We start from the raw sequence: 22439 nt of genomic DNA, 5'->3' as shown, positions 1-22439 counted from the left end.
CTCTTCCACTGTTAGCTACAAGGAGAATTTCCATTGATTTTCCACACTTTGGGAGGTATAGAGGTGTGGGTGTAAGTATCATGCTATGATACAGATCTGAAGCTCAGAAATGGCTGAAATGGTGGCAGCAAAGTGTTTCCAAAATCACTTTTACAATTAGTGCATTAATAGCTAGTGCTAATAAATAATAAAAATCACAAATTTTAAAATATTGATAAAATGGTGCTAACCAGAAAGGAACTAGAGAAGGAGCACCCAAATATCAGTAGATTTGCTGCCAAAGGTATTACTGCATGTGTAAAAACTATGCCTCTTGGAAAAGACTGAAGATTAGCAATCAGCTGTGGATATTGTGCTCCTGTTCCATTCTTTACCAGAAGGTTTTCTGTGGTAAAAAAAAAGAGAGAGAGAGATAGAAGTAGCATATGGAAGACACAGGTGAACAACAATTTGGCAATGATACTATGTAAATGAAGAGTGAATTGTGGCCATTTTACAGTAAGCCTCCACGGTGGGGAAACATGTAGGTTGAGTTGGGTAGGTTTGGGATGAGGGAACAGATGCCTCCTTGGGATTAGAAGGTTGTGGGAAGAGTAGAGCTGATGAGGCTCCTGATCATGGCCATGCAAGCTGGATAGTTCAGGAGGACCTGTGGGACAGCTTCTGAACAGGAGTTTCTTGTTAAATAAGCCCTGTACATTCTGCAGGTCTGCCACCAATATTATGTACAAGTATAACACCGTAGTGATATAACTAATGCATGGAAGCTGCTGCTGCGTTAGGACTTGGCAGAAATAGTTGCTAAAATCTTAATCCTCCTCTCTCCACTCCCAGTGTTTTATAGAAATATTGCCTTTCCTCGAAGCCTCATTTTTCAAAAGATATCCTTTGCCAAAACCCCCCCCCACAACCCACCATTTTAAGAGTGTGCTTTTGATATGCCTGCTGAGTGAGATATGAGGTGAAAAAGGGTGTGAGCGTATTTGGTTTTTCTGCAAAGCTCATGAGATTATCTTGTGCAATCTTGACCTGATTTTCAGGCATTGCTTTTTAAGTACAATGCAAGAAGTTGACCTTCATCCTTTATTGTCACCCCTACTGCCTTCTGTGCTTTCATTTTTCTCTCAGTGGATACCAGCCTAGTTTGAGTTTCGTCTGTTAGTAGAACACTATATCCTTTCAAGTTGTCTCTTTCTATAGACACCTGCCTGTAAGAGAGAGAGCGGCGAGGGCAGGGAGGTTCTGGCATAACTGTAAGGAATCATGAGCTGTGAAATACAGCATTTATCAAGATGTTTGTTATCTCCCCTGTATTTTAATTTAGTATTACATATTTACTAATGGGATAGAAAGGTTTCCTGTCACGATATTTAGACAGTGCTGGTGTTGGAGCTTTGGGCAGTTTAATTGTGATTCTTCTTATGTGCAACGCCACAAAAAGCTCCCCTGTTCTGGTGTTCCGTGCAACTGTCATAGTATTTTGACAAGTTCTTGCCATGCATGCTAACCCAGTACCTGAAAAATATGTGTATTACTAAAAATACATGTAGAAAACTGAATAGAACTTTATGTGCTTTGAATAGACTTGGACTGCTTAGGTACATGCTTTCCATTTCCACTTGTACATAAATACTTGCACGATTGTGCTCCATTTTGGGCATTATTTCCTACCTATACCCATTTTATTTTCTAACTGTGAAGCATTTGTTAAGGGCTGCATTCTTCCAAATGCCTATACATCCACACACACCTGGATGCTTCAGATATCACATATCCAGTCCCAACATGCTTATTTCACAGTTTCCCTTACATGATCACTTAAACACACACACACACACAAGTTATTCTTTTATCAGGAAGCCCCTAAACCAAACCAACCGGTCAAACAAACTGTGATTTATAGCCCAAGTCTGGAGGGCTCACACAAACTATGGGAGGATCAAATGTTCATTAAACTGGTCCCGTGAGGAGTGTGAGGGGAGCATGTTAGCAAAGGTCTTGCTCTTGATCCTCTACTGTACAGTCTACACCAGGATTTGGAGGACTGGAAACATGTCCCCTAAACCAACTCAATGTCTTTATAGCATTTAATTTACTTAGTTTGTACAACATACTGAATTATTCAACAGGTTGAGTGCTGATTTCTGTTTAAAAATTAATTAGAAACCCTGCTGCTTATTATCTTGCAATGAATTATGATAAGTGGTTCTAAATCAGAAATTTGTAACAATGACTTCCATAAGCAGAGCAAAACAGGTTTTTAAGCACCGCCTATATGCCAGTGTTGTAGCAATAAACTGGTGTTTTTCCAACACACCGCATGACAGTTCTTTTAGGAAGTACTAAACAAAAAATGATTGTTGTCCCCCCCCCCAAATGACCTAAGGATATGAGGGCACAGAGCAACACTTCTCCCAGCAAAACCACCCCTGCAGTGCCACTAGTCATGAACTAAAATTGGTGGGAGAGGCTTGTGTTTCAAAGGGCTCTTCCAGAATGCTACTGAAAATTGTCATTTTCCAATTTTTGTTCGTTATAGCTCTCCATGGCTCTTAGCGCATACATAGACAGAGGAATAGCACATTGTGTGTTTTGAAAGGAAGAGTGTCTCACAACAGCCCCCACTCAGTGAATAAAGGAAAATCCAGCCTGTGTTGCTTACTGACTAACTAAACTAACAAACGCAGTTTCAGGCACTTCTACTCAGCAGTAAACCCAGTTGGGTGCAAAGGGACTTCTCAGGTAAATGTGTTGCTTCCTGCCTGTACCCCTCACTCTGGGTCGCCTCTTCCTCATAAGTAAGCCCCACTGAGTGTAAGGGGGTTTCCTCTCAGGTTAATCCACCCAGAAAGAAGAGAAAGGAGAGAAATGTTCACCCAGAAAGGAACAGCAGCAACAATGAAAAAGAAATGAAGCAAGGAGGGGTGAGGTTTGGTGGGTGAGGTTTGGGGAGCAGCACAGAAGAGGAGCTAAGAGACAGAGGGAAATGGCATACAGTGGTGCCTCGCAAGACGAAATTAATCCGTTCCACAAGTCTCTTCGTCTAGCGGTTTTTTCGTCTTGCGAAGCAACCCTATTAGCGGATTAGCGCTATTAGCAGTTTAGCGGCTATTAAAGGCTTAGCGGCTAAAAGGCTATTAGCGGCTTAGCGGCTTAGAAAAGGGGGGGGGGAGCGAAAAAAATCGGAACACTTGCAAGACGTTTTCGTCTTGCAAAGCAAGCCCATAGGGAAAATCGTCTTGTGTGATGGCCTGGGATTCCGATTCGGAGGATGAAACAGAGGAATCCCAGCCTGCACAGGAGTCCCCGCCTCCAGGGCCGGCTGAACTGGGGCAAGGCCTAGATGCTGAGGAGCCTGCACCTGTGGCAGTGCATCAGGAGCTGGCCCCAGGTGAAGCCCTTCTGGCCCCAGAGGGGCTTGATGACTCAGTGGCCACAGGTGAGCCTCCTCCAGGGCCCAGTAACCCTTCGGCCTCTCCTGATCTGCAGAGGCTTAGGGCAGAGAGGCGAAGGGAACTGGTTGCCCCCAGGAGGAGTGCTCGCCTTAAGGCCAGAGGAGGCGGGGCCCCTGGGGGTCGGGACCGCCCCTGACCTTGGAAGAGGATAAAAGCCCAGTCAGGCCGGCCCCAGGTTGCGGGAGCAACGTCGTTGTTGGCTACGGACCTTCCTGTGTTCTTGATCCCCTGCTCGGCTTCCTGTTCCTGACTATCCGGTACTCCTGTTCCCTGCTCGGCCTCCTGTTCCCGACCATCCGGCGTTCCTGTTACCTGCTCAGCCTTCTGTTCCAGCGTTCCTGTTCCCCGCCCGGCTCTCTGCATCGGACCTCGCCCCTCTTCATGTGGACTCTGCTACACTCACGGTACCTTACCCCCGGGACCAGCACAGTTTGCTCCCGCCACACCCGCACTCCCCCTTCGTAGGGGTGCGTTCGGGAAGAGCCAGAAGCCATGGCTGACCAGGCGGCTGCGCTGGTGACTTTGGCCCAGGAGAACCAGGCCTTGACTCACACCGTGCAGCAGCTCAGTGACGCGGTTGTGGCACTTCAGCAACGCTTGGAAGCCCTACCGGCTCCTGGGGCCGACGCCCCGGCGCCTGGCAAGTACCCAGTGGCTTTGCCTGAGAAATTTGATGGAGCCCCGGCCAGCTTTCCCATGTTCCTGGCCCAGGCCAAGCTGTATATTCAGGGGCGAGCCCGGAACTTTCCTGACGACCGCACCAAGGTGCACTTTTTGATTAGTTTGTTAAAGGACCAGGCGGCCAAGTGGGCGTTGCCGCTACTCAGGCAAGACTCCCCCTTGCTGGCAGACTATACGGGGTTTTGCAATCGTTTGGAGGCCGCGTTCGGCAACCCCCAGAAAGGGAGTCAAGCCAACCGGGCGATTCGGCGTTTGGAACAGGGCAAGTCCACGGTGGCCGCATATACCACGGAGTTTCGGCTATTGGCACAGGACTTGACCTGGAATGATTCGGCACTGCGGGACCAGTATCTCAAAGGGCTTTCGGACGAGGTACTGGATCAGTTGGCCACAATGGAACGCCCCACCACGCTAGACACTCTCATTCAACGGAGTCTACAAATAGACGACCGGTTGGAGGATCGTCGTCAGGCCCGGGGTCGCCGACACTTCCAGTTCACGGCACCAGCTTTTTCCGGCAGCCCCACGGTCACACCTGATTTAACGGAGGAACCTATGCAGCTCGGGGCAGTGCGGCCACGCCTTTCCCCCGCAGAGAAGGCGCGGCGTCGGGAGGGAAATCTCTGTCTTTACTGTGGCGGAAGTGGACACTTCGCTCGGTCTTGCCCTGAGAAACGCCAGCCGCAGGGAAAACCGCCAACCCCAGTAGCTGATGGCCCTAGCTACCGGGGGTCCCAAACCGCGCAGAATGGGCCTGCACCAATGGACTTGCAACATCTTATGGTTTCGGTACGTTTATACCCTCCAGGTGGGCCCTGGATCCACACCTATGCTTTGGTAGATTCAGGGGCAACCCGCTCCTATATGGACGCTGCTTTTGCCGCCCATCATCAGGTGCCACTTCGGAACAAGCCAGTACCGGTCCAGGTGGAAGCGATTGACGGACGACTTCTGTGTTCAGGTGCCGTAACTCAGGAGACCCAGCCCCTGGTCCTGTGTTTCCAGCAGCACCGGGAGTTGCGAACTTTGGACATTGCCTCTATGCCTCGCTTCCCCCTGGTGCTCGGGATGGACTGGCTGGAAGCCCACAACGTTCAGATTGACTGGGTCAAACGGACCGTGCACTTCCCAGACCCATGTTCCCATGCTCAATCCGGGACGCTGGCGGCCGCGCCCTCAGAGGAGGCAGCACCCACGCTCCCAGCCGTGTATCAGGACTACCAGGACGTGTTCGAGGAACGGGGGGCAGACCAGCTGCCGCCGCATCGGCCTTTTGACTGCGGCATAGACCTCCAACCCGGAGCGCCTTTACCAGTGAGTCGCTTATATTCTCTAACAGAGCCAGAGCGCGAGGCTTTACAGGACTTCTTGCGCAAGAACCTGGAGCGTGGTTTCATTAGGCCTTCCACCTCGCCTACCGCGGCACCAGTGCTTTTCGTTAAGAAGAAATGTGGGGAACTCCGCCCTTGCCATGATTACCGAGCCCTGAACAAAATTACCGTCCCAGATCGGTACCCCTTGCCCCTTATCTCGGAGCTGCTGGAGCGGGTGCAAGGGGCACAGGTGTTCACCAAGCTGGACCTCCGGGGGGCCTACAACTTGATTCGGATCCGAGCCGGGGATGAGTGGAAGACAGCGTTTGGGACCCGGTACGGGCAGTTCGAATATTTGGTTATGCCGTTCGGTTTGTGCAACGCGCCTGCTGTGTTCCAACGCTACATCAACCACGTGTTTCAGGACTTGTTGGACAAGTACGTGGTGGTGTATTTGGATGACATACTGATTTACTCCCGTGACCCGGCTCGCCATGAGGGACATGTCCGGACCGTGCTGCAACGCTTGCGTGAGCACCGTTTGTACGCAAAGCTCAGCAAGTGCGAGTTCCATCAGCGGACTGTGGACTTCCTTGGTCACCGGCTCTCTCCGGATGGGGTGCAAATGGACCCGGGGAAGGTGACAGCGGTTCAAGAATGGGCGGCACCCCGGAACCGCAAGGACCTACAACGTTTCCTGGGGTTCGCCAATTACTACCGGACCTTCATCGCTGATTATGCTCATCGCACCACCCCGTTGACCCGGCTACTGCGCCCAAAGACGCCGTTTTCCTGGGACAAGGAGGCAGAGGAGGTGTTTCAGGGGTTGAAGGCCTGTTTCCAGAGGGCACCAATCTTACAACATCCTGACCCCTCTCGACCCTTTGTGGTGGAGACCGACGCCTCCAGTACGGCTCTCGGTGCCGTCTTGTCTCAACAGATTGGTCCTGAAGCACCACTCTTACCCTGTGCCTTCTATTCCCGCCAGCTCCTACCAGCGGAGCGTAACTATACTGTGTGGGAGCGGGAACTACTGGCCATCAAGGTAGCCTTTGAGGTCTGGCGCCATCATCTTGAGGGGGCACGACATCCGGTGGAGGTGAGAACCGACCACCGGAACCTGGAGTACCTCCAGACCACCCGCAAGCTGAACCAAAGACAGATCCGGTGGGCGTTGTTCTTTTCCCGGTTCCAGTTTCGGATCCGCTACATCCCTAGCTCTCAGAATCAGAAGGCGGATGCCCTGTCCCGGAAACCTGAAGACAACGCAGACACGGTACAGCAATCAGAACCCACCACGATCCTACCTCCGGCTGCATTCCTAGCCACCCAGGAGGCGCAGCCACTGCAGGTTCGGGTGCGGGAACAGCAGCGGGTCGACGCTTGGGCCCAGGATCGTCTCCGGGAGCTGGCTGAAGGGTCCAGCCCACAGTATCCGGGGCTGGTCCTGCATCAGGGCCTTCTGCTGCACCACGGTCGGCTGTACATCCCGCCAGGGCCACTACGGCTGGAGGTTCTCCGGATGGCCCATGATGCCCCAGCAGCGGGGCACTTTGGACGGTATCGGACCACCCATCTGGTCAGTCGTGAATTTTGGTGGCCCCGCCTGAAGGCTGACGTGGCTCGCTACGTTGCTGGTTGCGATGTCTGTCGTCGCGCCAAGGGTCCTACCGGGCGACCCCCCGGCCTACTTCAGCCATTGCCAGTTCCACCGCGCCCTTGGCACACGGTTTCGTTGGACTTTGTAGTGGACTTACCCTCGTCTCGTGGCTGTACCTGCCTTCTGGTTTTCTCCGACCATTTCACCAAGATGGTACACTGCGCTCCCTGTCCATCTGTACCCACAGCCAAGGAAACTGCTCAGCTGTACCTTCAGCATGTCTTCCGCCTGCATGGACTACCTGAGCGCGTGGTGTCCGACCGGGGAGTTCAGTTCACATCCCGGTTCTGGCGAGCATTACACCAGACCCTCGGGACAGAGGTCTGCCTCTCGTCAGCCTACCACCCACAGACCGATGGCCAGACGGAACGGGCGAACGCGGTGCTGGAGCAGTACCTCCGGTGTTACTGCAGCTACCAGCAGGATGACTGGGTCGACCACCTGGCATTGGCAGAGTTCGCCTATAACAACGCGGTGAATGCGTCCACCCAGCAAACCCCGTTCCAGGCCAGTTATGGTTATCATCCACGGCTGTTTCCAGAGGTGCTGCCGGCATCCGCGGTCCCGGCAGTGACGGAGTGGCTTCAAGAACTCCAGTCCCAGCAACAGCTTTTGGTGGAGCAACTGCACCAGGCCAAGGAAGCGTACAAAGCCCAGGCCGACCGCCACCGCCAGGTGGGGCCGGAACTTCGCGTCGGTGACCTGGTTTGGCTCTCCACTCGCCATCTCCACCCCTCTCGACCTTCGCGGAAGTTGGACGCCCGCTTCACCGGCCCGTTCCCTATCGTGGATCAAATCTCTCCTGTGGCATTCCGTCTCCGGTTACCCGCAACCCTGAAGGTTCACCCGGTCTTCCACAGGTCCCTTTTGAGTCCGGTGGCCCCACCCGACGAGTTCCACCCGAACCGTCCCCGACCGCAGCCAGTGTTGGTTCGGGGAGAGCCTGAGTACGAGGTGGAACGCATCCTGGACTCCCGATACCGCAGGGGAAAGCTGCAGTATCTCATTGACTGGAAGGGATACGGACCGGAGGACCGTTCCTGGGAACCAGCGGCCAACGTCCACGCACCTGCCTGCCTCCGAGAGTTCCATGCGACGTACCCCGGCAAGCCGGGTCCGGACCCTCGGTTGAGGGGGGGGCCTGGGAGGGGGGATGGTGTGATGGCCTGGGATTCCGATTCGGAGGATGAAACAGAGGAATCCCAGCCTGCACAGGAGTCCCCGCCTCCAGGGCCGGCTGAACTGGGGCAAGGCCTAGATGCTGAGGAGCCTGCACCTGTGGCAGTGCATCAGGAGCTGGCCCCAGGTGAAGCCCTTCTGGCCCCAGAGGGGCTTGATGACTCAGTGGCCACAGGTGAGCCTCCTCCAGGGCCCAGTAACCCTTCGGCCTCTCCTGATCTGCAGAGGCTTAGGGCAGAGAGGCGAAGGGAACTGGTTGCCCCCAGGAGGAGTGCTCGCCTTAAGGCCAGAGGAGGCGGGGCCCCTGGGGGTCGGGACCGCCCCTGACCTTGGAAGAGGATAAAAGCCCAGTCAGGCCGGCCCCAGGTTGCGGGAGCAACGTCGTTGTTGGCTACGGACCTTCCTGTGTTCTTGATCCCCTGCTCGGCTTCCTGTTCCTGACTATCCGGTACTCCTGTTCCCTGCTCGGCCTCCTGTTCCCGACCATCCGGCGTTCCTGTTACCTGCTCAGCCTTCTGTTCCAGCGTTCCTGTTCCCCGCCCGGCTCTCTGCATCGGACCTCGCCCCTCTTCATGTGGACTCTGCTACACTCACGGTACCTTACCCCCGGGACCAGCACATCTTGCGAAGCAGCTCAAAAACGGAAAACCCTTTTGTCTAGTGGGTTTTCCGTCTTGCGAGGCATTCGTCTTGCGGGGCACCACTGTAGTCCCCAAACTATGATATGGCAAATGCATGTTGCATGGCACAGTGGCATGTAATCATTTTAGAAAACCTTTCTATGTTACTACTGGTTAGGAAAAAGCAGGTTTTAGCTCCAGGGAAAAAAACTGAAATGTCACCCAGGCAATGGAAATGTCATGTGGTTCATACCTCAAAAATGCAGGAACAGGAAATCTACAAGATGAATTTGGAGACGGTGCTTATAAGCCATTGGTTGCTAATTGCAGCCACTTTCTCTGCTTGGTTCCAGATATATTAAAGGAACATTAAATCGACTGTGGGTGAATCTACACTGGTCGGTTATAATGTTAAAAATGCATTATAAAAATGTGACACCAGAGGTCGCCACAGAGCAGTGATCTGTCGGCCATGGGGAATTGCATTGAGAGCTATATATCATGGTTTTTAAAATAGCCTTTAATAGCATTTTTACAGATCTGTGTAGATCCAGCTTAGATCACATTCTACATAGCCACTGGTCTAATCAATGTCATTCCCAAAGGGAAATGTTGAACTTGCTCTTTATAAAAGGTTATCTGAATGTATACATGGGCATGTGCTCTGAGCAGAAGGAAAAGCGTATTACTTCTCATGAGCACTATCCGGTAGGTGCCTTCAGCAACACTCCTTCCCTCGAGCTTGTACTGAAAGCATCTGGTTTCTGTGCACAGACTGACAACAAATTTACATCTTTTAATCTCATCTTTAGCCAAGCATTAATGAAATTAAGTGTCTTGTAAAGTCAACACCTAAGAGGCTTAGTGCTGAGCAGCACTCTGCCTGGGAACTGCTGGTGTGTGTCCGTAGTTTCTTTTGTGCCCTGGGTTTAAATGGACAATGGCATTTTAAATAGATCATTCTTATGCTGGGTTCTTTCTCCCTATGCCAGCATGGTCCAATTTAAAGGTTAAAGTTCATTGATGACCAAAAATTGCAGTTGCTGATGGAACACTTGTTTCATTACATAGATGCTTCTTCCAGAGGTCCTGCTAAATGAGAGGTGGGTAATCTCACTCATTGCTATTACAGATCCCATAACACAAGATTAGAGTGTGAGCACTAGCTTTCTGGCCAAATTCCAACTTTGATAATTGCTTTCTGTTTCCTCAATATCATCCACTCACCTGTCTTCAAGGCCTCTTTACACGTGGCATTTTTCCTACATAGGAATCTGTGAAGAACGGAACACAAACTGTTGTTTGCGTTAATAATTGTGAAGGACAGCACAAGCAGCATTATTCTATGAGCAGATGTGTCAAGAATTAAGCATGCCTTCCTGGATTGTGCTTACCACAAAATGAATATTTCTGATGTACTTTACAGGTGTCAGTATACATTCTGCCCCCACACCATCACCACATGGAGATAGTTTGTGTGTCAGCAGTGTCATGTATGAAATGGCTCTCATTCCTCCTCCATTTGTGTAGTATAAATGACATCGGTACTTATTTGATCCTATAATCAGATAAGTGTTAAGAAGTAAGCATACTGACTTTAGAATTGTTTTATGAAGTTGATGGACCATTTTGGAAGCTGGTTGTAATAGAAATGAATGTTCTGTTGATGGAAAAGCAAGAGAAACTTTTTTTTTTAAATAAGATGGCTTCTACTTAGCAGTAATTCAATTGCTAGTTAATATAATTTCCCTCTGTTTAATCAGATAAATCTGTTACAGCCAGATTGCATCTCTTAAAAGTAAGACAGTGGGCCCTCCCTTTTCCAAGTATGGCTTGGTTGTTGTTGTTGTTGTTGGTTTGTTTTAAACTTACCCACAAATATACATGGGTGGTTAGGAAAAAATAATTATTAGATTAGCACTACCATGTGGGCAGTCTTTGTATCGACTGCAGACAAAATAGGTGGAGCTTGAACATAGGAGAACTGCTGCATCAGACCAAAGGTTTTTCAGTTAAGTATTCTTTTCCCATAGTGACAAACCCAAAAGCAGAACATTAAGGCACCAACCCACTCCTGTTGTTGCTCACCATCAGTATGCCTCTGAACCTAAAGATTGCAATAGTCATTGTGACTCATAGCCGTGAATAGCCTATCCTCCATGACTTTGTCTAATCCCTTTTTAAAGCCATCTAAGCTAGGACTATCATTATGTGTTTGCGCAGTGACTTCCATAAATTAATGATGCACTGTGTGGAAAAAAAGTGCTTCCTTTGTCCTAATTCTCATGCTGGGCAAGGAGATTACCAGCATGAATCACTTCCATACTTCAATTTATGATCAGTTGTTTGCATTTTTACCAGATTCTGAACACCTTTTAGCTCCTGTATGGAACAGACTTTACACTGAAGTGTTTCTTGGTGGGTTCCAGGTGGCTGCTTGGTTGCCGTAATATATGTATGGCCGGCTTTTCCCTTTTTTAGAAATAAACTCTTGGCTTTAGTGGTATTAGATTGGGACACTGTTTTGTGCCTCTTATATTTAAGCTATTAAGGAAGATTAGGAAGCAAGAAATGGCTGGCCGTACCTTGTGAATTTTCCTCTTACGATCTAATTGATCTAATAACTGGTAGCCTGTTTTGCCCTTTATGCATTTGTTTTAGTATCTCCATTCACTCAAAGATAAAATGTATTACGAGTTGCAAAAAGGAACACAAGCAAAATCTCCTTTCACCTACCCTTTAAATCATTGTCTTTGCATTACCTTAGGCAGGGCTTTCCTTCCCACTGGGGACAGGTTATGCTTTGGGTTTTTCCAGCAAGCTATCCAATGTCCATCCTGAGGACCTTAAAACAGCAGAGTACATCATTTCCTTAGGGAGAGCATATAATATTCAGTTCATGATCTGTGGCTCAGACTTAGGATAGTTACTTCATGAATCGCATCTGTGCTCTGGCCAGCACCGTTTGGATTAAGATTTTCATCTGAAGTTAGTAGGCCATCTGAATGAAGACTGGCAGGGGCAGCCTTGGATAAAGCAGCAGGCTTGTGTGTGTGCCCGCCAGCTCAGAGGACTAAACTAACATGCTGGGCCTGTGAGCTGTGTAGCTCGTTGAGGGGGAAAAGGAAGTATTGGCATGTGAACAGCACTGAAGTGAAGACAGTAGCTTGCACTAAACGAGATGTTGAAACACCCCAAATGGAAGGTTGTGTTTACGTGACACATTTTGATTCTGGTGCAAATGGAGCTGCTTTTAAGGCAAAATATGATACTAAAGCTGGTTTAGAGTTTGCAAATAGAACAGCAGAGATACAGCATATTAACATAGTCTAGAGAGATCAAATGACCACAAATAGGAGCCAACAGAATAGAAACCATTCTCTTCTAAGGTATCTAAAGCTGCATTCACAATAAACACAAGTCAGCAGCATTTGTATTATGATGTTGTTGTTACATGTCTTTTTATCCAGGGAGGTGGTATTCACTGCCACACAACAACACCCCAGAATTATGGGATATGAATTGGACATCATGGCAGCAGTCCAGCAACATGTGCACTTAAGCCCAGGTCAGATACTTAGTGATAGTGCTGATCAGCTGTTGTTGGGGAAACTAAATCAAGCCCCCTGCTGCCCTTTGAGCAGCTGTTTGGCTGCATCACTTCTTTTTTCTTATTCACTTGGGCTATGTGCATTCAACTTGATTGGGGGAGAAACCCTACCCTCCTAAAATTCCATAAAATTGGAATGCGGAAAGTAGTGCTGAGGGGAGTGTGTGTGTGTGTGTGAGAGAGAGAGAGAGAGAGAGAGAGATGCTGTGGGATTCGCCATGGTGTCAGAGTTCCTTCGCCATGAGTATGTAGTGCCATCTGAGATTCTCTGTATCTTCTGTCTGAACTTATAGTATATCAACATTGGCTGTGCATCAGGGATTAGGTACGTTGATTAAATGCAACCCACCCCCCTTACTCATCACTCTTTCACAATGGACTTGCTTCTTCTATGTGTGCAATTGGGGGAAGGAGCCAATGTGGGCACTGCAAGGGGTTGCCTGGCTGGAGCTAGTCATGGGTGACAAGGCTTTGGATGGATGCTGGGGTGAAAAGCTTCTTCTTTTGCCCACTGGTTGACAGGAACTTTACTCTTTGCAAAACCTGGTGGTCATGTAGTGAGGTTTTCACCCTCATTGTAGAGCTATGTAAGTTGAGTATAAGCTTTTGCCATAACTTTATTTGTTGGAAAGGCAGGTGACTTGGGCAGGATCTATAGTCAAATGGAGGAACCACATAGGGGATCTTTGGTTGGGTTTCTCCAAAGACTCAGCTCAAACTCATGGGACTGAGTGAGGGTTATCATTATGCACAGGTTGTGGGCAAGGGGCCTGTGCCAGGGTGGGTCCCTGATGCCTATATAACTCTCTTCTGATTCCCCCAGCCTCTGGGCTGGGGAGGGATGCATCATCCAGCAGTTGAGCTGTCCAAAAACTGGATACTTGACCTAAGCTATACCACCTGGATTATTACCATAATCAATAAAAGTTGTGTCCAGTGTGCAATTAAACTGACTATGGAATATTTATTTCACTGTAGGGTGAAGGTTAGTAATAAATGAATAAAACAAAACAAAATAATCAATGTCTATATTTAGAAACTCAGCCTGTTGAGCGTGAATGATTGGCAATGAATCATTTTTAAGGGTTGGTGACCAATGTACATTGTGCTTCATAAATGGAGTTTTTTTTCATACTCTGGAGAGTGTTTTGAACAAAGAAGAAAAAATGTCAAGGGGAAAAGAATGAATGTTTCTAATGTGGGTGAATGAAATTTGCATGTACCATCTACATGGGAATGTAAGATTTTAAGCATTGTGTAGCTTTGCTGGGAAAATGGGTTTTGACAAGCAATTTGAAGTAAACTGAGAGGATAAAGCTGCCTGGGGAAGTTCAGCTTGAAGGAGCTGAGAGAGAAAATTGGTGAAGTCTTTTGAGACAGAAGGAAAATTTCAGGTGAATAAGGATGGTAGATCAACTAGAATAATTGGTTGCTAACCAGACATCTATGCAGTGTCATATAAGGTAGAAGAAGATTTCAGGAGTGTGTTTCCTATTTCCCAGTCTTCCTGGATTGTTTGTTCATGAAACCTCTTCTCCTCCTCTCTTTAGATTACAGTTTTCCACTAGCCTCCCAGAAGGCCCTGCCTAAACGAAATGGGACACAAGCTAAAAATCCTTGGGAAACATCCACTCTCCATCATCCATCTGATTCCCTTGAACCTGACTCTGAAGCTCCTTCCACCAGTGTCCTTGAGGAAGAGGAAGGATTACTTCCTATAAACCAATCAAAGGGACCTCCTCAGAGCAGCCAAACACCAGGTGCTTTTCCTGAAGCACCTAGCCAGGACTCATTGTTCTCAATTCTTTTCTCCACAACAACCAGCAGAATGGGTCCAGTGACTGAAACAGCTGCAGACAGGCAAGAGGAAGAATCTGCTCCTGAACATGTTTCCTCAGGCTTTGATCTAGGGAGCAGTATGGGACCCAGCCTCTTGCCTCTGTCCTCCATTTTGTCAGCCACTCCGAAAGGACCTCAGCTTGTCTCAGAGGTCCCTGTCGAGGTTTCTTCAGAAGGTACAGTAAGAGGAGGGGGGGAACTCAGAGAACCCATAGCAACAATAGGTACAGTGGGAGCTGATGTAAAAGAAGTGGAAACCACAAGAGGGGAGAGGCAAAAGCCCATAGCAGGAGCAGAAATGGGACAAAGAGATTCCATAGAAGGGACAGTGGCCCCAGAAATGTCTACAGCGGAGAAGACAGGAGATGATTTTCTAAGAGCAGGATCGCATGGGGACAGCACTCTTGTTGCTGAAACGTTTTCTAGGTCTTCTAGCAGCCCATCAAACCCCAGCTCTTCAGTGGGTTTCTGGGACTGGACTGATAACCCAGCTCCTACTTCCACTTCTACTCCCAGTCAGAATAGAACAAAGCTTCCAGTTGCAGCAACTACTGCAGCAGAACAGAGCTTTGCACTGCAAACTGAAGATGCCCACATGGCTGTGCTGTCCACAGGAGTGCCTTGGAGTTTGACACAGGTAATATTCCTTTGTGTGTGTGTGTGTGTCTGTGTGCATGTTGAATATTTCAGTTATAATCCAGTGTTTCAAAGGCAAGGGCAAACAACTTGCACACAATTACTTAAATTTCCTTCATGCTAGTACGAGTGTGAAATGGCCTTTAAATTTTTAAGCAGCAACATAAAAGGCATGAACCTGAAATGCTGTAGAAGTATAGCCGTGCTGAGATGCTGAGGTTTAGGAGTAACAGCTCTTGAGTCCAGGTTTTATAGTCCAGGAATTTTTAGTTCCTGAATTGTAGGAGACATCCCCTCTTCTTCATTGATTCCATCCAACTGGATCTTTTTCAGATTTCTTCTATAAAGCATACACTCCTGTTTCATCCAATATCTAGTAAATGGTACTCGGGTATAAAAGGCTCCTCATTTAAACAAGAGGGGATGTTTTTCTCTTCCTTTGAGCTGTGGGAAATAAACCTTGATTTGCTGCGTTTTAATACATTTTAAAACATCGAAACAAATTCTATGCGGTAATTGTCAACATATTTTATTCCATTGTTAAAGGTTAGAAAAATAATGCTGACAAACAGCTGTATTTCAACCTTGAAGTTAGTTTCAGGGGAATTAATTCTGGTGAACACGCAGTATTATTATTTTTATACAGAAACTAATATTCTAATCTGCAAAATGAGAAAGTCAGTTGGTACTAAAAGGTAGACAATAAGAAAATGCCATGAATATGAGTCACTTGTGGTGTATTGTGTAGAAGAGGTTTTCCCCACTGGAGCAATGTGGCCTTCAAGTGCATAGTTGTGCATAAGAACAATTAGTGCTCTATGATGGGTGTGTAGCTTTATATGTGGATGGGTCTTTGAGGACCCCATAGTGAGAATGCATTCATTCAAATGGGCCACTCCTGTGATCAGGCAAGGCATCCTAGCATTTAGTTCCATCTGGAAAATAGCAGAGTAGATTTGTCTCTGTCAAAAAAGAAAAGGAGGTGGTGGTGGAATGCCACCCTGGCAATTAGCACAAACTGCCTCATCATCTTATTGTGTTCGGTAGAGCCAACCAAGGATAGGTTGCGCTACAGAAATAAGTGATACTCCTTCCCAAAGAGGTAGTTCCAGTCTTTCAGTTAAAGTGTATGTTCGTGACAAGAGAGCAGAGGAAACTTTCTGCTTTTGTCTCTTATTTTTTTTATATGGAGACCATGAAGAATTATGTCATTTTCCCTGTTAACAAGCAAGCATTTATTTTAAATATTTGTAAGCTGCCCTTCACTTTAAAAAAAACTCCTAGGTGCTCATAGCCACAGAAGCAATAATTGCAACCATAGGATAAAAACAGCAGAAAAATTAAAAGCATTTCATACAATACAGCTAAAAACCAGCAGCATCAATTAAAAAAAAAATCCCAGAGTGTTAAAAGATGCTGGATAACGTTCCGGAAAGTGGGACAAATAAAATAATTTTCACTCACACTCAGTGCTGGTAGGACATGAGGTTTGGCCCTAGGGAGTTTCCCTAGGAAGGGAATTTTAAAAATATGCATTTTGACTGAGAAGTCCCTCTTCCTGGTCATCACAACCCTAACGTTACAAGGCAGGGGGACCTGAAGAAGGTCTCTGATGATGAGTGTAACATTCAGGCAGGCTTGTGTGGAGAAGGTGGTTCTTTAGACATTTCTTTTTAATGCATGCTGCTGAACGTGGGAAAAATTCTTTACACAGAATTTAGGCCAAGATTTTGGGAAACAAGATTACTTTCCTATATGCCAGCAAATGCTTGTCAAATATATTATTGCATGCTACCCCAATCTCTGAGTGGTGAGAGATTCCAGAGGTGCCTGCACTTTACCTAATGTTTGGTTTCCTTAGAATGAAGTGGAGGCTGTGGTGCCTTTAGAATATATGTCTTTATTTATACATATATACAATCTGAGCATAGGATGAAGGGTCTCACAGTATTAACACCCCAACAGATCTTGCTTCTCCATTAAGTTTTCACACAAGCTCCCAGGTCACAGATCCAACACAGAGCAGATGTGTGTTTGCCTCCAGTATCAGTCAATCTCTCATACCGGCCAGGTGAGGGGAGCAGAAGAAATGCCTAACCCCTCCTGGACAGCACTATCACTTAGTTATAGCTCTTGCAACCTAGCTCATTCTTTGAGATCCTGAAGAGAGCACTTAAATAGTCAGCTAATACCATTATATTTCAAACTAGTAGCCTCTTCTACTAGATTAGGGCGGTCCAACTTTTCATACCAAGTGGCCACAAGAGAACTTTGACATGAAACCTGTGGGCTGCTCACTGCTTTGTCACGGGGAGTGATGCCAAAATTTGGTTACAACACTCTTCTCCCCCCCCCCCCAGCGCCAAGCCGAATAAACAAGGCGCCAGGCTTTGGAAAGGCGGCATGAGTTTTTGGCAGGGTCCTAGAGCCCTCCCACCTCCTTCCCAAAGCATTTTAAATATCTCAAAAAACATTTGATCAGATAAACATGCCGGTACTTGAAAGACGTGGGTAAGCTTGACTGAAGCATGTGTGGGAAGGGCGAAAACAAAGGGACAACCAAGATTTGATCCATAATCTGTACTAGTGTCTTCAGAAATGAAGGCAAGGGGGAGTGCAGCTTATTTGGCAGCCCACTGGAGCCACACCTGCCCCTGTTCAAACATACATCTATCTTCACTCTTAAGCTGTGTACACACAACATTTTATTCTAGAAACAATGGAGAATAAGCACTTGTTTTCCCCCACATAGTCCACACTGAATCTACGTCTATTGACCTCCCCCCCCCCCCGCAGCACTTCTTGAGAAACTGGTTTTATTCTGAAAACAAAATTTCATTGCAGATTGATTCAGCATTACCCTGCAGAGTGTGTCCATTTGAAAAGAGATGTAAGCAAGGAGTGTGTGTGTGTGTGTGTGTGTGTGTGTGTGTGTATCAACACCTGCCCAATGATGTTGTGAGTGGCCGTTTACCAAGATCGCAATAACTTCTTCATTCACCTGGGACATGTGCTGGGAGGAAAAGGCATGGAAGGTTTTCAAGCAAGTATCAATCTAGATTGAAAGCAGCATTGTGAGAATGAGCATGAAATATTCTGGATTGAGGAAAGCTACATTTTTGTGCTATAAATGGTTTAGTGGTTATACAGCCTTAGACGCCTCATGGTTTCAGCATGAAACCTTGGAATTATGCTGCCAGTTGGAGAAGTGGTCTAGAAGCACAAGGCAGTTTCATATGTTCACAGGTTTATACTACTTCCCAAATAATTTCCTGCTAAATTCATGGAGTTCTCTGTGTGTGTTTTTCAGGTGACCTGCAAGGACTGGAGCAACCTGGCAGGCAAAAATTACATAATCTTGAACATGTCTGACAACATTGACTGCGTGAGTGGCTTGCTTTTTTATTAACATTATTTACTACATTTCTGTCCTCTTTTCTTTAAAGCTAAATCCAGATGGCCAACATTCAAAGCACTGTGAACAAGTACTAGAATAATAAGTTATTGATACTAGCAACTCCACGTGAATTTTTACATGGAAGGAAGTCCCATTAACTTAGTAGGGTTTTGTTGCCAAATAAACGTGCATAGGATTGCAGCCATAGTCATCTGTATCTTATTGGAGTAGCATGGGATCCAGCCTTGAGGAAGTGGCAAATACACCCCTCTGGGAATACATGGATCAGGCTTTTTGAAATGTTGATGTTGATGAGGTCTCTGAAACAGAGACGTGGATCTTGGCTTTCTCACATCTCATAGGTGACACATAACTGAGATTTGAGAGGGAGCACTCATGTCTTTTTGAAGTTCTGTAAGAAGCAACCCTGCAACTTGTCTTTCTAGGTAATTACAATGATGTCACATCTAGGAGTATAAAAGAATACCCTGATGCTGCCAGAGGAGATATTTGATAGGCATGACCAGATAACTAATTTAGGCTAATATGCAGTAAGATTCTGCTTTTGTCAAGCAAAGCAAACATTTATTTCAGTAAACATAATGTGTAGAATAGTTGATATACCATCTCCAAACCACAGGACTCCAAACTTTAAGCTGCTTATGTACCTGCAAATAACAGTTGCTGCAGATTATTCCCATCTTCACAATATATGTACAGTTAGTTGCAGATCTGGCTGCATGCAGTGCCGATTGGCTTACAGTTGTAGTCCCTTCTGACCCCCTACCTGGAGCAGTTAAAAACCTACATTGTGCTTTTCTTTCTTTTTAAAAAAGGTGCTTCTTGAAAATTCACACAATTATCTGTTCATCTGGCACTTTTTTTAAAAGCACAATCCATTTGAGAACATTGTTAAATAGCTCCCAGGAGGAAGGGCTACAGCTGTTAGCCAATAAATGCTGTGTAAATGAACTCTGCTGCAAAACCCACAGAACTGGTTTACCTTATGCTTTGACCAGGAGGGGAGAAAGTCTGTCTTTCATCAGTGCTGCCAGTATACTTCCAGGGCACAGCAACTTCAGTTTCTTCTGTCTGTCTCTATGTGCCCATAGAATGAATTTCTGTCTTCGCCTTTAGTCTTCTTATACAACAGCAGAACATTAAGAAGAGGAATAAGCCCACATGTGAATCCAAGCAACCTATCTTGTATTTCCTGTACACAATGGCATGCAACATACAAAAGCATATTCTTGTTTTAATGCAAACACAAACAAGACATAATTCATCTTCATGTGTTTTCACACACATACACATGAAAACATTTGACCAGTCCTGACTGGACGGTTGGACTTAACCATTATTATACAGTAGTTCCCAAGGATCTGGATCGGGGTAACCAGTGCTTTTGTAAGTTATTTTAAAATGAGGTGACTGTACTTCTACACTGATAAAAGTGTTGTGGGTGCCAGCACAAAATGGCTGCCATGGTCAGCAAAAAAAGAAGTGCCGGTGCTCTGGGGGTAGCCAATGTGGTGCCTTCCTTATGTTGTTGGATTCCAACCCTCATCAGCATGGCCAATGAGAGGAGTCGTGGTCCAGTATTAAAAAGAAGGCACCACACTGGCCACCCTAAGCCAGATGAACCAATAATATATGGCCCTTGCTCCAGTCTCCATCTGTACCTAGACATGTTAATGCCTTGGCATCTTAATGCCTTGGCATAGGTGGACCAGAAGGCAAGACACTGACTAAGTGGTGGTGGGTAAGCATAACTGGTGAGTGAATGAACTCGACTGCTGGCTGATTGAGCTGGCATAGCAAGTTAAACTTACTTTGCTTATTTATTTACTTTTATGGTTTTTTATTCTGCACCTTCATTACTACAGTAGCTCACAAATACTAAAAATAAAATAAAATGCAATATTCATAATATGAAAACATACAAAATAAAAACAGGAAAGGACATATCAGTTAAGAATTCAGTTCAGATAAAACCATTTAAAATTTCAGGTTTTAATGATTCTTAAAAGCCTTGGAAAACAAATATGTTTGTGCCCAAAAGGTGTCACATAGGTAACAGACAAGCCTTGGGAAGGGTATTCTAATGGTGAGGAGTCACTAACTCCCATACCTCAGATGGTGACAGCACCTGGAACAAGGCTTTGGATGACAATCTTAAAAGACTTGACAGAACTGCTAGATTGGTGGGCAATTAGCTAGGTGGGCTACAAGCTTATTCAGCTAGTGAAGTTTTTATTAATAAAGGTGGATCGCCTCCTGTATGAAAACCAGCAACTTATGTGTTTGGGCTTACACGTAGGCAGAAGCCACTGGAATTACATTACTAAAATAACACTATGATGATGATAAACAACAGTAACACTAAGAACAAAATAATAATAATAATAATAATAATAATAATAATAATAATAATAGCAAGCAGACATTCCCCCCCTGAACCATCCAGAAGGAGAAAAAATATGGTTATTAGTCTTTTCTGTTATTTTAAAGTTGTTTCTCCTATTTGGGGCTGGTTTAGTATTTGAAGTTTATATAAATTTAAACTATTGAAACACAAAGGAGATGCTAACTTAGAGCTCTATTTTTGCAGAGTTTTAGTTAGAGAAAATAAATAGTAATCAGCTGTTGATTCAAAACAAATAGAAAACTTCTGCAGGCATTCTGATAATTTTAAATTCACATGATGGAAGGATACCAGGTATCTGTAGTGAGACGCAGAGAGAAAATGTGCATTTACTTGGCTGGTTGTAATAACTGGCTCATTAAACTTATTAAGATTTAGCTAATTTTGTTCTAATAGTTATAGAAAGAAACCTGGCTTATTTTTCTCTGGTAGTTACAGAAAAATCAGATAATGTTCTTTTTTACACATTCACACTTATGCGCCAAAGGGTTAAGGTATTCCTTTATTGTTGCTTCAATGATGCTAGAAATAAAAGCAAACAATTCCCAGTGTGAGTAGTTCAGAGTTCCAGCCTGCTGCCACTAAATCTTCTTTAAGTGCCTCTTTTGCTTCCCTGTTATCTTGTTTACTATCTAGTGTCTGTTAACCAGACACATTCCTCTAATCCATTACTCTTCCATCAATCCCATAAAGCTGCAGTTAATTGATGATCTAAAGTCCCTGTTCTGTTAAAGATCTCCATTCATAAGAATGTGTAATGGAGCTGTTTATGAGAAACCTTTCTCTTTTTATAGTAGCGGTGAGGAAGTCCTTTAAAAAATTGTGAAAATGAGAAGGTCAAAACTGTATTTCACAATTTTAAAAATAGAACACCCCTTATCTAACCCTCTCTAGAGCAGAAATTTATTTCAATTTTATTGTGGACATGCTTTATTTTCCCTGGCAATCTACTACTCCTGTGTTTAAGGGCCTTAGAAATCTGCATGTCATATTTAGCAGCCTGCCACAGAATTGAGTCATATATACAGAACTCTGACTATATTCAGGTTTTTTTAAAGTAGGGACGTTCTTGTTCTCATGGTTGTGAATAATAGCTTGAATAGATTGGTGCGGGTCCTGTTTAAACTGCCTTTTCTGCCAAGGTTGTGGCTGCCGCCAATTTTGAGCTGCTTGGTAGAAATGAAATATCTTATTTCTCAGTTATCATATCTCAATCCTGATAGAAAGCTCAGTTCTTAGAGTGCATATATACACACAGGAGAGAGGTAGCAGCAGGTTTTGGAGAAGCCCAAGGTTTGCAAAAGTGGAGAAAAAGTAGAAGTTGGCCCCCCTTCCCAAAACTGCCCAAGGAGAACTGAATATGCTAAACAGAATTTGTTTGACTGCTGGATGGGAGGGAGAAAAGGAAAACCAGGGGGGGAGGTGGAAAGACATGGAATAACCTGAAAGGAGTCATGGCTTGCTGGCTAAAACAAAATGAACTTCAAATCAAGATGGTGTCTAAAAGATGGAGCATTTCTGTCTTTTCAGTACATGTCATATGGAGCTAGCAGTGGCGTAGCGTGGGGGGTGCAGGGAGGGCCGGCCGCACCGGGCGCAACATCTGGGGGCGGCGCTCACACTC

General features: G+C 46.0%; 1 protein-coding gene and 1 long non-coding RNA gene across 4 annotated transcripts in view; one reads left to right on the top strand and one right to left on the bottom strand.

The window, feature by feature from the left end:
* Positions 1-22439, top strand: part of PODXL2 (podocalyxin like 2) — a 57304-nt gene that overhangs the window by 25451 nt on the left and 9414 nt on the right. For all 3 annotated transcript variants that reach the window (XM_083489312.1, XM_083489313.1, XM_083489314.1), the window contains exons 3-4: positions 14069-14994; positions 18304-18378. In XM_083489312.1, coding sequence (XP_083345438.1) covers positions 14069-14994; positions 18304-18378 — 1001 coding nt within the window. The remainder of the gene's footprint in view (positions 1-14068; positions 14995-18303; positions 18379-22439) is intronic.
* On the bottom strand, positions 273-11751 carry LOC310700261. Its single transcript, XR_014522544.1, has 3 exons — positions 11671-11751; positions 10136-10182; positions 273-385 (listed from the first exon to the last, which is right to left on the bottom strand). It is a non-coding gene; the product is annotated as an uncharacterized lncRNA (long non-coding RNA).

Source organism: Podarcis liolepis, assembly GCF_965112155.1.
Source record: "Podarcis liolepis genome assembly, chromosome: 2".
Taxonomy (NCBI): domain Eukaryota; kingdom Metazoa; phylum Chordata; class Lepidosauria; order Squamata; family Lacertidae; genus Podarcis; species Podarcis liolepis.
Note: the sequence above shows the minus strand (reverse complement) of the source record. Positions and strands in the feature narration are given on the sequence as shown.